General features: G+C 42.2%; 1 protein-coding gene across 3 annotated transcripts in view; it reads right to left on the bottom strand.

Annotated features, from left to right (window-relative positions):
* LAMA4 (laminin subunit alpha 4) overlaps positions 1–10,026 on the bottom strand; it is a 102,543-nt gene extending 92,517 nt beyond the window's left edge. For all 3 annotated transcript variants that reach the window (XM_008931395.3, XM_018078184.2, XM_018078186.2), the window contains exon 1: positions 9,362–10,026. In XM_008931395.3, the coding sequence (XP_008929643.2) occupies positions 9,362–9,562 (201 nt within the window). In that variant the 5' untranslated portion in view covers positions 9,563–10,026. The remainder of the gene's footprint in view (positions 1–9,361) is intronic.
* Positions 10,027–13,552: the final 3,526 nt, after the last annotated feature.

Here is a 13,552-nt window from a genome sequence, read left to right as displayed (position 1 = left end):
GATGACTGAATTTAGTCTACTTTTCCAGCTGTTGTTGTGTTAAGCAACAACTAAACACTATAAGTTCTCCATCATTTATATATAAAGAGGGGTTGAGCCTGCCTCAGAATTTACAGAAAAAGTTATGGTTGTCTTAAGGGACACAAGACAAGATCCTAACTTAATAACAGTCTAACTTGAAAACTTCACTTGCTGACTTATTCATGACAATTGGGATTACTTATGTATTACCTGAGGAGTTATCAACTCCTAAGCTTCCAAAACAGAACTTTATTTTTTATGATAATAAAGGACAGACTACGATGCTGAGGAAACCATCTTCCCAAAGTTTTAGACACAAAGCTCAGGGACCGCTAAAACTAAAACTAGCAAGACTGAAAGTAGTTGCTACAATTCTAGATAAAATCTGACTGGTAGGAAGACAGAGAAAAAATATTACCTTTATTTCTCCCTATAGCATATTAGATAGAGCTAGTAGTCAGAGAGAGAGAGAGAATATGGCTAATTGCATGTGGGAAATCCCCAAACCAATAAGCAAAGCAGAGCATGAGCAACAGTAAAAAATGAAAAGGAACCCCTTTCCCAGCCCTGTATTTTCTGGCTCCTTGAACAGTCCTGTGTGTGCCTCCACTACAGTAGTGACAAGACTGATGGTGACTCCCACAAAAACAAGAAACAGCTGAAAGCCAGATGGCTTTATGCTGAAAAACAACATTATCTATTACCTTGACTAAGTAATTGTATTAAATTTTTAAAAAATTTCCTGCGCTGAAAAAGTTTCCAGACTGTTATCCCTTCCCCAGTTCAAGTGGAAAACAAACTGCCATTCTGCAACAGAGATGGGGTTGGATCCAACATAAACACATCTCAGCTAGGCATTCTCCATAGAACTGCATAGTCATTTTTTCCATATACAGTGGGAAAGACAAAGCCTCTGCTTAAAAGGCATTCTTCTCCAAAAAGGGGGAGGGCTAAAATGTTTTAGCTGTCTGGAAACTGGCTAAGAGATTAATACCAGTCTCTGCACTAATTTACTTATTAGTACAGGCACCGAGTGAAAAACTTACTTTTCAAGACGCTCACTGTTGGAAATAGAAAATCTGCAGTTGAAAGGGTAGCTAGTTGATTTTCATCTTCCAAGCAAAATGCCAACTTTATTCAATTTACAGGAAAAGGGATAAATCTGCATTGTTTCCTTATTAACCACTCTCCACCCAGTCCCCAAAAAACACTCAAATAAAATGCACATTCTGAGTCATACTTTCTTCTTGAGTCCCTCAGATAAGTGAAACATAATCAGTTGATAAACTCCAGCACTCCCTGACAGATTTTCAGAGAGCGACAAAATTTTTCAAGGATGAGGAAGAAAAGTCGGCTTTAAAGTGGATATGACTGTGCTCATGAGACATTGTTAAAACTGAGAGGGTAAATCCGAAGCTTCCTTCGATTTCCCCTTTGCAGCAATTTCCCCCCCTCCTGAATTCTAGTATTTCCTGGTTTGATTTTGCAGTTCTCTGAAATGCTGGAATCACAGTAGAGAAAAACAGCGATCTGCTTGACCAATAGCCATAGCATCAATTTAAAAGCCTGTTAGAATGAAACACAAGCCACTGTGAAAATCTTAAAAGATGAAGAGAAAGAGATTTCACCCATGTCTGCCTCCCAACAGCGGACCAACTATGAACAAGACAGGCAGCCACTGGGGATGGCTGATGGGAAGGTGCTGTTCTCAGGAATGGGGCTTCCCCCTTGACTGTTCCAGCACTCTGCAAGCGCGTGGGAAGGGAGTGAGACTGCAACATAACTTACATTCAGAATGAAGCTGGGCAGAGGCTGTGCTCTGAAAGGAGAGAGGAAAAGTCAGGGTTCGAGAGAAGGGGTAACCTGCCTCGATCTCTCAAAGTCTCTGGTTTGTTTCATGATAGGTACAGTCTGATAATGAAGAAATTAGTTTCTTGTTGGCTCAAATAGGGGGAATCATAGATGCATCAAGAGAAAAACCCAACAATTTTTTTTCTCATACCTCACAGAATTCCATCACCCAAGCCCCTGTTTCCAGCTGATTTAAACATAACTAACTGGTGCATCAGGGACCCTATTGAGTTTCTGCAGACAATCCTTGCCATTAACTGGAAGCAGAGAGCCCCAGGAAACCACAAACTTGCAAAAAGCTGAGTAGAGCATGCAAATTCCCTCTGACCTTAAACCACGTCTAGACCTTCAACACCTGTCCACTTCCCTCTGAATGGATCTGTGCCAGGTACTGGTGCTCTGGAGTCCTTGCCAGTCCTCAGTGGGCCAGGCTGTGTTAACCTTTCTGGGGTAGGAAAGATTTTAATAGCCAGGATAGAGAGGGCTGGGGCATGTTTTGCTCTGTCAGCTCTTTTATTATTATTTTCCTTTTTGGATACTGGATCTGGACAAATGCTTGCTTCTGCAAAGTGCTTTTGAGGAAGGGTCCCTGCAGCCAGGAATGAGGAGAACAGCATAAGGGAGTCATGAATGGCAGGCTCTCTGTGGCTCTCTATGGACTATCATCCAGGCTCAGAGGTGGAAAACCACAGTGGGAGACTGGGAGTGGGAGTAGGACATACTGTCTTTGAATTAGCCTTGGCAGAAAAGTCTGCTAATCTCTTGCCACTTAGAAGGCCTTTCATAAAACAGTAAAAGGATGCATGGTAGGATACTACACAGCTCAGAAATTATCTGGTTTAGGTGCTAGTTCTGTGTATCTACTTTTCCACCTGACAGCAGTAGTGAAAGGCTGAATGAGTTAACTTTTATTCATTTTGTTGGACAGACGGAGTCAAATAATGATTCTCAGCCTTACAGTTTTAGCTAAAAGGGCTATTTTTACAGAACATATTGGAAGTTGTTTATCCAGGTAGATACTTTTTATTCAGTAATTATTAAATTATATTTCAAATTAACATTCAAGTGTGCCAGTTCTTCTCAGGCTCCCTGGTTTCCATATGTCATGACTTAAACAAGAAAATTTTAGTTGCTCTTACGGTCTTCTAAAGTTGGAATAATAACTTCTGAAATATTTTTCACAGCCTTCTCTCATTCTTTGGCTTTTGAATGCTGGGGGGTTAGCACTGTTTCTTACTAGTTTGTCATAAAAGAAAAAAAAGGAGTTCTAGTATTTATGAGGTATTTATTTCAAGGAAATAACTACATAAAGAATTGCACAATGCAGCTAAACAGGAACGACAAAGCCAGATCATATTTACTGCATTTTAGGCAATCTCTGAGTGCATTGTCAAGTACACACTGTATGTATTCTGACAGATAGGAAAATCTTTGGAATTAATTTTATAATAAAGAATTAGATTTCAAAAACTGTGGAGCTCTAACACCTTTATATATAATGCTATTCAGCAATTGTTGAATCTTGCATTAGGATGCATAACCCAAATAACCCCAGCTCATGGTGGTGTGTGAAAATGGACTGGGATCAGATCCAAACATTCAAGAGGACCAATTAAAATACAAACCCCAAGGGTGTCTATATTTTGGTGTTTGAAATCTAAGTCCAGAAGCAAGTTGTAAATTATCAGTGGCTGGTTATACATTACTCAGAAACTAGACCTCTTTTATACAGCTCTTGAACCCTAGAAGCTCCAATTGTTATCAGTTTAAATCAGGCCAAGTTCTCTTCAGAAAGCAATTCTTTTATTTCTTCCTGGGCGTCCTGGAAAAACTGGACTTTTAATTCCTTCCTTGCTTCCCATGTTATGAATAAGAGTGGGCATGAAATACCTTTTATTGGTTTTCACAGCCCTGAATAAGCTTTGGGGCACTTTGCTGGTACTTGCCCAAAATTTTGTGGGAACTCACTGCTGCAGAGTTTAAATTGTATTTTCTGGTGCTTTATACGTCTTCTTGAAATGGAGAACATTTCCCACTGTCCATCCACTCTGTCCTGTGCTTCCATTTGCTTTAGTTTTCTATGATTTAAAAGGTTTGGGGCCGGGCGGCGCTACTCCAAGCAGCTGATTTTCATTAAAGCTTTGATGAGAAACTTAAGCTGGAATCACAAACATCTGCAGTAAAACTTCCTCCCCACTAATAGATGTTTCTCGGAACATAACCTTGTTATACCAGAAAAAAACAGCAGCTAGAAATCCAAATTGCCCATTATGAGAGGGAATTAACCTAACATAACCTCGAGGGTCTGAAGTGAGTTAATTTAAAGATCTGCATTTTTAAAGTAGATGGAGTACCCACTAGCTTAAAAGAATATAAAGGTTTCTGTCAAGCTAAAAACCTTTTTGGCTCATACCTCAGGATTAGGCCTTCTGCTACTTTTTGTAGTACTAGTTTGTTTTGAACAGACTAATGCCACAAGAAAGTATCAAATTGTGGTTTCTCTCAACAGTTTGCAAGATTTTCTGTTCCAACCTTTATGGGGGAAAGGGGTAAAGATGATTTGATGATAGTTTGAGTCTTAGAGTCTTTGTTAAGGAGCGGCTGTGACTGCTCTCTTTTCAGATATTTAAGTGAGCCATTTTAGAGAGGCAAGTTTGTCACTTGCCCCATGCTGATTAATGCTTATCATTTAGAGAACCAGAAAGAAAGCATCTCAAATACTGTTTCTTGCTTTTGATCAGCAGATACTGGTAGAAGTCAAATGGGAAAAAATGATTGTCAAACATGTCATTTTAATGTGCAAGCTCCATTAGATAACTTCTGCTTTTTACTTTCTTTTATAGTACATGGCTAATTTTGAGTTGGCTGTGATAATTGTTTTCTTTAAAGGACTTTTGCCTCTCTGCCTTTCCCCTGAACCAAAACCACTGATGCTGAAAACAGTTTTCCTCTTCCATCCATCCAATAATATCATGCCTTCCTTCGCTCTGGGAATTGGCTTCCTGCCCTATCCCAACTACTTAATTTTTTTCTTTACTCTTAAGTCTCTTGATTATCTCATTCTTGCTCTAATTTTTTTTCTCTTCTTTTTTCTTCTTCCTGCTTTGGTTTGCTTTCTTTCCCACTATTTGCTTCCCTTCTTTCCATAGAGGACATTTGAGATCATCTTTTTTCAACTTGGCAAGTGTCTCCACAGAATGTCTGTGTTCCCTTTCCCTAATCCTTCCCACGCTCATCTCCTGTACTGGTCTCTGAACTGTAGTAGTCATTTACATCAGAATGAAATGAGTATTTTACTGGATGCCAGCTTACATTCATTTTTCATTCAAAAAAGTAACTGCACAATGTGAATCACAGGGAATCATTTGCCATACTCTCCAGTATTTGAAGTCTTGTACTGTTGTTTATTCTCACCTTAGACTCCGTAAGGAACTGTCTTCCTACTGGGGAACAAAATCTACACCTATAGAGTAAACCCCATTATGTCAATGGAATTTATAAATGCAAATATTGACAGTGGCAGGCTTCAGACCCAAATGGTAATGTAGGATCTGCCTCTTACTTTAGAGGCATGTTTTTGATAGTGGGATATAACTGTTCTCACAAGTTACTTCTGGCTTTCAGTTTTACCGCTGTGCCTTACCAAAACGGGAAGTGTCTTACCATCCCCTTTCCTTCTACTGTGTCCAATCTAGTGAGTGAATGCTGAAACAAACATCTCTGATGTTTGCCACTTGCTTGTTTGCTTTCATTTGATATGTGCAGCTTTAAATGCTATGCTTCCATCTCTGATGAATCTTCCTTGTAAAATATTTTAATCTATCCTTATTTGGAAAAATTAGTCTTTGACTTCATGCCAACAACTGCTTTTGTGTTGCAATGATGAGCTGGATCTGGTACTCCGTACCCACTCTTTTTCTCACTGTCTCCCCATAGACATAAGAATTTGCCACTGTAACATGTTCCCAGCCTCTTCTTATTGTCTTTGTTAGCCAAGGAACTTAGTTTTCCTAAATACCACACAAGCAACTGAGTACTTGTGACTGCTTTTCATATTATCTGCCCCTTGATAGACAAACCAACACAAATTAATAACATCTCCAGTGCTAAATTACTTTTGAAATTAAAATTTGTAACTAACTTGTAGTCTCAACCCGGTCACCTTCAGTTTCCAGTTGTTGCATATGCTGAGACCTTCATTTGTTAGACTATTAAGCCTATTATTAATTTTTTTTTTTGCCTATGTATGTTCTTACACAATCAGTTCAATTTTTTTTCTTAACCTCCCTCTGAGCTAGGCAAATTGGATTGCAGAGTCTCTCGGATATCTTCTAATTCCTAACACTGTAATCCTTCTCATGACACTTTTCTGAATAATTTTCATCAATTTTTGAGCATTTTCATTGAAACAAGAGGCAGAGAGGTAGATACTTCATGGTGGTCACTAACAGTGCTCCTTAGGTAGGTTACACAACATTTTATTGTGTAGAATCTAGTCCAGTTAATTTAAACATCTACATTTTATGCCCTGGAATTTTAGCTGATTAATAAAGCTATCCTGAAGCAAGCATCCAACAAAGTCCTTATGGAAGAAAAGGCTCCTTTGAGGGTCTCCTGGGAAGACCACTAGGAATTAGAGGCTTAAAAAACCTAGCATCTCCACTACTGTATGGGAAATTTGGGTTTATACTTGAAGACAGCCCATGATTCTCATTGAAACATCTAGGAACAGTTTATGTGCCTGATTTGGTTAGGTGTACTGGATTGCATAATTATTAAGAACCAAGGCACCAAGGTAGTAGATGTTGCCTGAAGTCCAGCTCAAACCTATGGTCCACTCTATGCACAGGTACAGCATAACAACATAGCCTTGAAAATGTAGTTAGTTCTCTTCTCTCTGCTTTAAGAGGTTTTCATTAAAATCCAAGAAAAAAAAAAAAAACAAAAGAAAAAAAAAGAAAAGGCTCCACATCAATATTAATTCTGATTTTTTAAACCACTTCTCCCAGTTCCTCTCAGTTTAGGGTTGCCAAACATGGGAAAGGAAGAGGAGTGGAAAGCTGAGAAATAGTCACTATTATGTATTTACAATAATTGGAATCTCCTGTTCTTCTACAGGTCCCTAAGATCAAACTCTTAGTGGGATTTCAGCTTAGAAACTGCCACTGATGTGTTTCATGTTGCAGCTGAATTATACCACAGACCACAATGAAGCCCCATCCATTGTAGCTCTGCCTTATGAAACTGCCCCCTTTGTATAATTTGGCACTATTTGATGTGACTAACAGCCTGTGTCTGCTCGGGAGAGCCGTAGGCCTGAGTCAATATTTAGACGAAGGAGCTGAATCAAACCATGCCGTGTAAGGGAGTTTACTCTGCGGTTCACTGTTAGCTGTGGGTTAAGAACTCAGGCTTCGAAAGAGGCTAATTCAAACCTACTGGGAAAAACCCTGTTCCCAAGGCTGAGGAAGGGGAGGTGACCTGTGGGAGAGAGAAGCTCCCTGAGGACCAAAAGAAATGTTCCTTCCTTGGGTGAGAGACAATCAGACGATCACTCTCTGGCCCCTACATCAACCTCCAGGCTTAGACCCTGTTCCCCAGATCCTATTACCAACCACATGCATGGATCAATGGATAAGAATGTTCTCACTGTTACAGAGTCATCAATCCTATCCCAAAAGAGCATACTACTGGGCAGCCTTGGAAATTGCCATGGGGGTGGGTCCTGAAATCTTCAGCTACCAAAGGATCCTGAAATCCTTGCTCCTTTCTCATGAAAACACAGCATCCTGCAGGCAAGAGCCTTGACATGACTGTATCAGGCACAGTCATCCAGTTGTAACATGGGATCCAGAGTCTAAATGCTGCCATTGCAGGGGCTGAAGTAAACTGCCAGGGCAAACACCAGTTATCGAGTCTATTAGGCTGGACTGAACAAACAAAACTTTGGGGAGGATTGAAATGTTTGAAGGAGACTAAAGTGTCATTCCCTGCAGTGTCCAGTGTATCTCATTGCACTTTTCCAAGGTAAAGTCCAATATATTTAAGTGAAGCAATGTGAATAGTGTCTTTGGTAAAACCATACTACACAATCATATCAAGAAAGACTAGCAACCACTTATGCCCCTTATCCTGCGAAAAGCAGCTATAAAGCCCATCCAGCTCTTGAATCAGGCTGATTGGGACTTTCCATGTTGTAAGCAACAGGTGGCAATGCAGCTTCCCAGGGCTGATCTCAGGCCGGAGGGAAGATCTGAACATCTCACATCGTGGAGCATGTCCAAGAACTGGGTTGGCTCCTTGTGCTGAGCAAAGCAGGGTTTAACCTCCACTTTTCTCACACAGGTCATGTTTTGTGTGGAGTTGCTGGCGGGGTAGGCAGGCATTTCCTGAGCATGTCCAGCTGCTTGGAGCAGAGAAATGAGTTCTGCCCAGCCCTGCAGCAATCCTGGCTATCTGAAGGGCTTATGAACTTATTTCCATGGCTGTGAATTCTGGCAAGTGGAGTGGAGGTGGAAAATTAGCCATGTGATATCGGAGATTGTGATCTTGATATTGTCACAGTGACACAGCTGTGCTAATCTCACCTCATTTTTGGATGTTATGCTAGAAGAACTACTCTTTCCCTTCCCATGACCTTATGGAACTCAATTGGCCTCCTACTTTGAATCTTCCACGCATGACATATTACTGTGTCGTGTCCCCCATTCCACCCTCCCTCCCCCCTCAGGGCATGCTGGAGTAATTATTGTTTCCTGATGCTGTATTTTTGAGTAGTTCATTCCCGATGCAGCCTTACTAGAATGAGCAGTATCAATCAATCTCAAAACACAAGGGTTGAAGGAAAATTTTCCATCATCAAATTGCTTCTCAGATCTCTCTAATTTCATTTGTCACTAATCCCAACCTCACACTTTCTGGAAATCTCCGCAGGTGTGTTCTCTTCAGGCAGTTTCCTAGATGCATTTGATTTATCATCTACTGCTTTCACGGCAAAAACAAACTTCAGATTTTGAAGGCGAATGGCATTCAGAGGCAAAAGCACACGCTTCTACAGTACAGAGTTTACCATCAAAAGACAGACTCTTTCAGGAAATTGAAGTGACTTACAATTGCAGGAATTACAAGGCAAGCAGAAAAGTCTTGTGACAATTAACTCTTGTAAAATAATTGTTCGGACAGGCCTATTTAGTTATGTTGGCAGGAAAGTCAGAGACAAGCTAAGCAAGCTTCACTGCAAAGCACAGCAGCTATCTGCTCACAGCAGGCAGGGCATGTGTACATTTTGAAGTCTGAACTGTATCTCTCCAGTCTCTAAATGCAACATCTCAGACACCCCCCCCTCCCTATACCCGCCCCCTCCCCCAAACCCTCCTGTATCGCTTTAAAGCTCGAATGATTAAGCTAACGTTAACCAGATGGGAGCTTTGATACAGACAGATGAAAGCATAAAAGTGCAGACACTAGAGAGAGAAGGGAGTTACTGTACCTCAGCAAAAGTCACCCAACTTCCAGTAGCTACTGCCTGCTGCTGCCCTCTGATAACAGTGGCTTCTTGCGTGCTGACCGCTGAGCTACCTTCAATGTCAAACTGAAAAATGCTTCCCTCACTCGAGGCTGTGCTGGAGGACAAGCATCTCAAAAAGAATAATATAGGAGAAACGAGGGGCCAGACGGAGATCAAAGCCATTTCCTCCCCTTACATCCAGCAGTGGTCTTCTAGCGTCTCAGTAATTGTTTACCCTCTTCTGCAATCAGCCCCCCTTGGCTTAGTGATGCCTCAGTTATTTTAACTTTCTTTCAGCATTCAGTTTCCAGATGTGGCACTTCAAGGCAGTCTAACCAGATCCCGATTTAAAAGAGGGGGAAAAAAAAAGAAAAAAAAAAGGAAAAGAAGGGGAAAAAAAGAAAAAAAAAAAGGAAAAGAAGGGAAGAAAAACGCTTTTGCTGCCTCCCTCGTTCACTCTCCGTGCCTGTGGCTCCTCTTTTTCCCCAGAGGCTCCAGCACAATAACATACAGATGGGCAGTGCTTAAGCAGAGAGTGTCAAACAGAGATTGTATTCCAGGAAAGCACCGCTGGCTCCCCAGCCACCTTATCTCCCCCTGTCAGGATACAGACTGACGCTCTGTTCAGTGCTCTGGCTTCCTTCATATGTTCACATCATTCCCTTTTTTACCTTTCGTGTTGAGACCCTCCCACTCAAACTTTGCCGTTCAGAAAGTGAGGTCACTCTTTCCTCCCCCTCTACACTTCCCTCCTACAATTCTCTCCGACCTCTCCACACAGATCACTGACTCTCGTGACTCTTTATTTTTTAACATTTCCAGTTTATTCAGGGGAAGGCAGAAAGGTGCCAAATTTATTAAAAAAACCTAGCTAGACCAACCTTTCCTTGCGGCATGGGGGAGGGGAGGCCGTGGGCGGGAGGAGGAGGAGGAAGAGGAGGAGGAGGAGGGAGACAGCCTGGCTGTGTCATGGGCTAAGAGGTCTAAGTGGTTTCTCTAACATGCTTCATTCAGTTCTTTCCATCAAGCCCACCTCTCAGCTTCTCGTTGGCTTGTGAAAAAGAATATCGTTCACTGCGATTTTGGAAAATGACTTCATTCCTCAGACTCATGAACTTTTATTTACAAAGAGCATCTTGTATTCCTTTTTCAAGAGATGCTTTGTGAGGCCCTGGTAACAAGGCTTGCAGTGTGTATATGAAAGTGAGCTGAATATGTTGCCCACAGCTCACTTAATTTTATGGCTACAATCTCAAAAAGACAAGACAGTAACCCTTGCTAGGTTTTGGGATGAAGTCAGGGAATAATTATACTAATGTGCACCACTCCAGACAAGGGGGCAGCAGGCTGTCCCTCAGAGGTCCTGTGTGCAGGGGGTGGTAGCACCCTTGGCCTGTCAGGCTTCATTCTTAAATCTTCATGGAAATCAGCTTATTTGGCTTCATTCTGAGAGTGGATTCCTTCTTTTTCCCTTCCTCCATCAGTTTCTTTCTCATTGAAGGTATTATCAACTAAAGAAGCATCCCACCGAGAATTAAGGGTAAAATTAAGTGTTTTGGTGATCTGTTAACTTCCATATACCTGTAGGCACAGTTTTGGGCCCACAAGTTTTTTACAGAGAGATGTAAAGAAGTTCACCATGAATAAACTCTGCCTGATTCAGAAATAGTGTAGATGATCAAGCAAGGCCACTCAAGCTCGTGGGACAAAGTATTACCCCGGCAAAGAAGAAAATGGTGTGAAACACAAGGCTCTCAGGTTTGGGACCAAGGTTTGTGGGAGGAAAGAAAAGATATTAAGTGTAGTTGCGAGTCTCTTGGTTAGTTGAACCTGATGTAGTGGCAAGAACACTGTCCTCCAGGAGCCTGAGGGTCAGCCTGAAAAAAGTGCCAGGACTTTTCTAATTCTTTCTGATAATGGCAGTCATGGGAATGGCCCATAACAGGTCTGAAGGCTCAGGAAGTATGAGACCAGGGAGGGCCCAGGCAGGGACTCCATGAGCCTCCGATTAGGCCTCCTGCTGCAGTGACAAGCTTGAGGTGTAAAGATAACATTAAAGCAGGGGCACAAAACAGAACAAAACGTCTTGACAATAAGTGACAGAATCACAATTCCTGTGGTGGCAATGGAGATTTTTAACCACCCAGTGACTTGTGTGGCAAATTACTGGAATATGTGTGAGACAATTTTTTGAATACTCTTTTTTGGAAAAATGAACCTCTACTCGAACTTCTCCATCTTCTGCAGGCATTTGGCAGCAGGCTGGCCGGCTTGGTGAGGCATCTTTTTAACTGAAGGACTCAGGGGGTGGCATCCAAAGTGCATCCTCTTGCACTCCTCCTGGGAAACCTGCATGCTCAATTACCCCTCTGAAATGCCTGTACACCAACACATGCAGTGTGGGGAACAGACAGGAGGAATTAGAGATCTGTGTGCATTCACGGGGCCATGATCTCACTGCGATTACAGTCATAGCTCGCATGACTGGAATGCTGTCATGGATGTCCATGTGTTTTTAAGAAAGACAGGCCAGCAAGGTGAGGTGGTGGAATTACTCTTTATGTGAGAGAGCAAATTGAATGGATGGAGCTCTGCCTAGGGGTGGATGAAGAACTAATTAAGAGCTTAGGGGTAAGAATTAGGGACAGGCTAACATGGGTGACACTGCTGTGGGTGTTTACTACAGACCCTCTGGTCAGGAAGAGGAAGTGGATGAGGCCTTCTACAGCCAGCCAGAAGTAGCCTCACGAGCACAGGCACTCACTGGGGACTTCAACCACCTTGCTTTCTGCTGGAAAGACAGCACAGCTGGGCACACACATAGGTTCTTGTACAGCACTGATGATAACCTTTTGACACTGGTGGTGGAGCAGCCAATGAGGAGAGGTGTGCTGACAGACCTTGTACTGACAAACAAGGAAGAGATGATTGGAGATGTGAAGTTGTTTGGGGGCAGCCTTGGCTGCAGTGACCATGAGAAGGTGGAGTTCAGGATCCTGTGTGGAGGAAGCAGGGCAATAAGTAGGATTACAACCCTGGATTTCAGGAAAGCTAACTCTGGCTTCTTCAAAGATCTACTTGGAGGAACCCCATGTGTTAGGACCGTAGAAGGTAGGGGGGTCCAAGAGAGCTGGTTAATATTTAAACATTACTTTCCCTAAGCTCAAGATCAGTGCATCTCTTTGAAGAAGAAATCAAGCAAAGGGGGCAGAAGACCTGCATGGATGAGCAAGGAGCTTCTGGAAAAACTCAAATGAGTAAGGCAGTTTATGGAATGTGGAAAAAGAGACAGGCCACTTGGGAAGAATATAGAAACATTATCAGAGTATGCATGGATGTGAAGAGGAAGGTTAAGGTCCATTTGTAATTAAATCTGGCAAGAGATATCAAGGATAACAAGAAGGGCTTCTTCTAGTACATCAGTAGCAGAGGGAAGGCCAGGGAAAATGTGGGCCCTCTGCTGAATGGGGGGGATGCGCTGGTGATAAGCATATGGAGAAGGGAGAGTTACTGAATGGCTTTTGTGCTTCAGTCTTTACTGCTGAGACCAGTCCTCAGGAATCCCAGAACTTAAAGGCAAGAGAGAAAGTCTGGAGAAAAGAACTTTCTCTTTGCCAAGGAGGATTGGGTTAGAGATCATTTAGGCAAACTTGACAACCGCAAATCCATGAGGCCTGATGGGATGCACCCACAGGTGCTAGAGGAGCTGGCAGATGTTATTGCTAAGCCATTTTTTATCATCTTTGAAAAGTCATGGAGAACAGGAGAGATGTCTGAGGAGTGGAGGAAAGCCAATGTCACTCCAGTCCTCAAAAGGGCAAGAAGGACCCAGAAAACTACAGGCTGGTCAGCCTCATATCCATCCCTGAAAAAGTGATGAAACAGCTCCACAGAAGGTTATTAGGAGTAGTCATCATGGATTCACCAAGGGGAAATTAATCTTATAACCTTTTATGATGAGGTTGGGTAGATGAGGGGAGAGCAATGGATGTTGTCTACTTTGACTTCAACAAGGCTTTTGACACTATCTCCCATAACATAATGACTTTGAAGAATTCAGGGCGTACATGTTTTTACAATTGGCCTAAAGTAAGTAATTGTATTGGAAACCTATAATAGCATTTGGAGGGCAGCACCTGTAGGGTATCCTGAGCCAGTCCAGCTGGCCTGGTA

The sequence above is a fragment of the Manacus vitellinus genome, unplaced genomic scaffold (genome assembly GCF_001715985.3).
Source record: "Manacus vitellinus isolate BGI_N305 unplaced genomic scaffold, ASM171598v3 scaffold_4_pilon, whole genome shotgun sequence".
NCBI lineage: Eukaryota > Metazoa > Chordata > Aves > Passeriformes > Pipridae > Manacus > Manacus vitellinus.
This window is presented reverse-complemented; position numbering and strand designations above follow the sequence as displayed.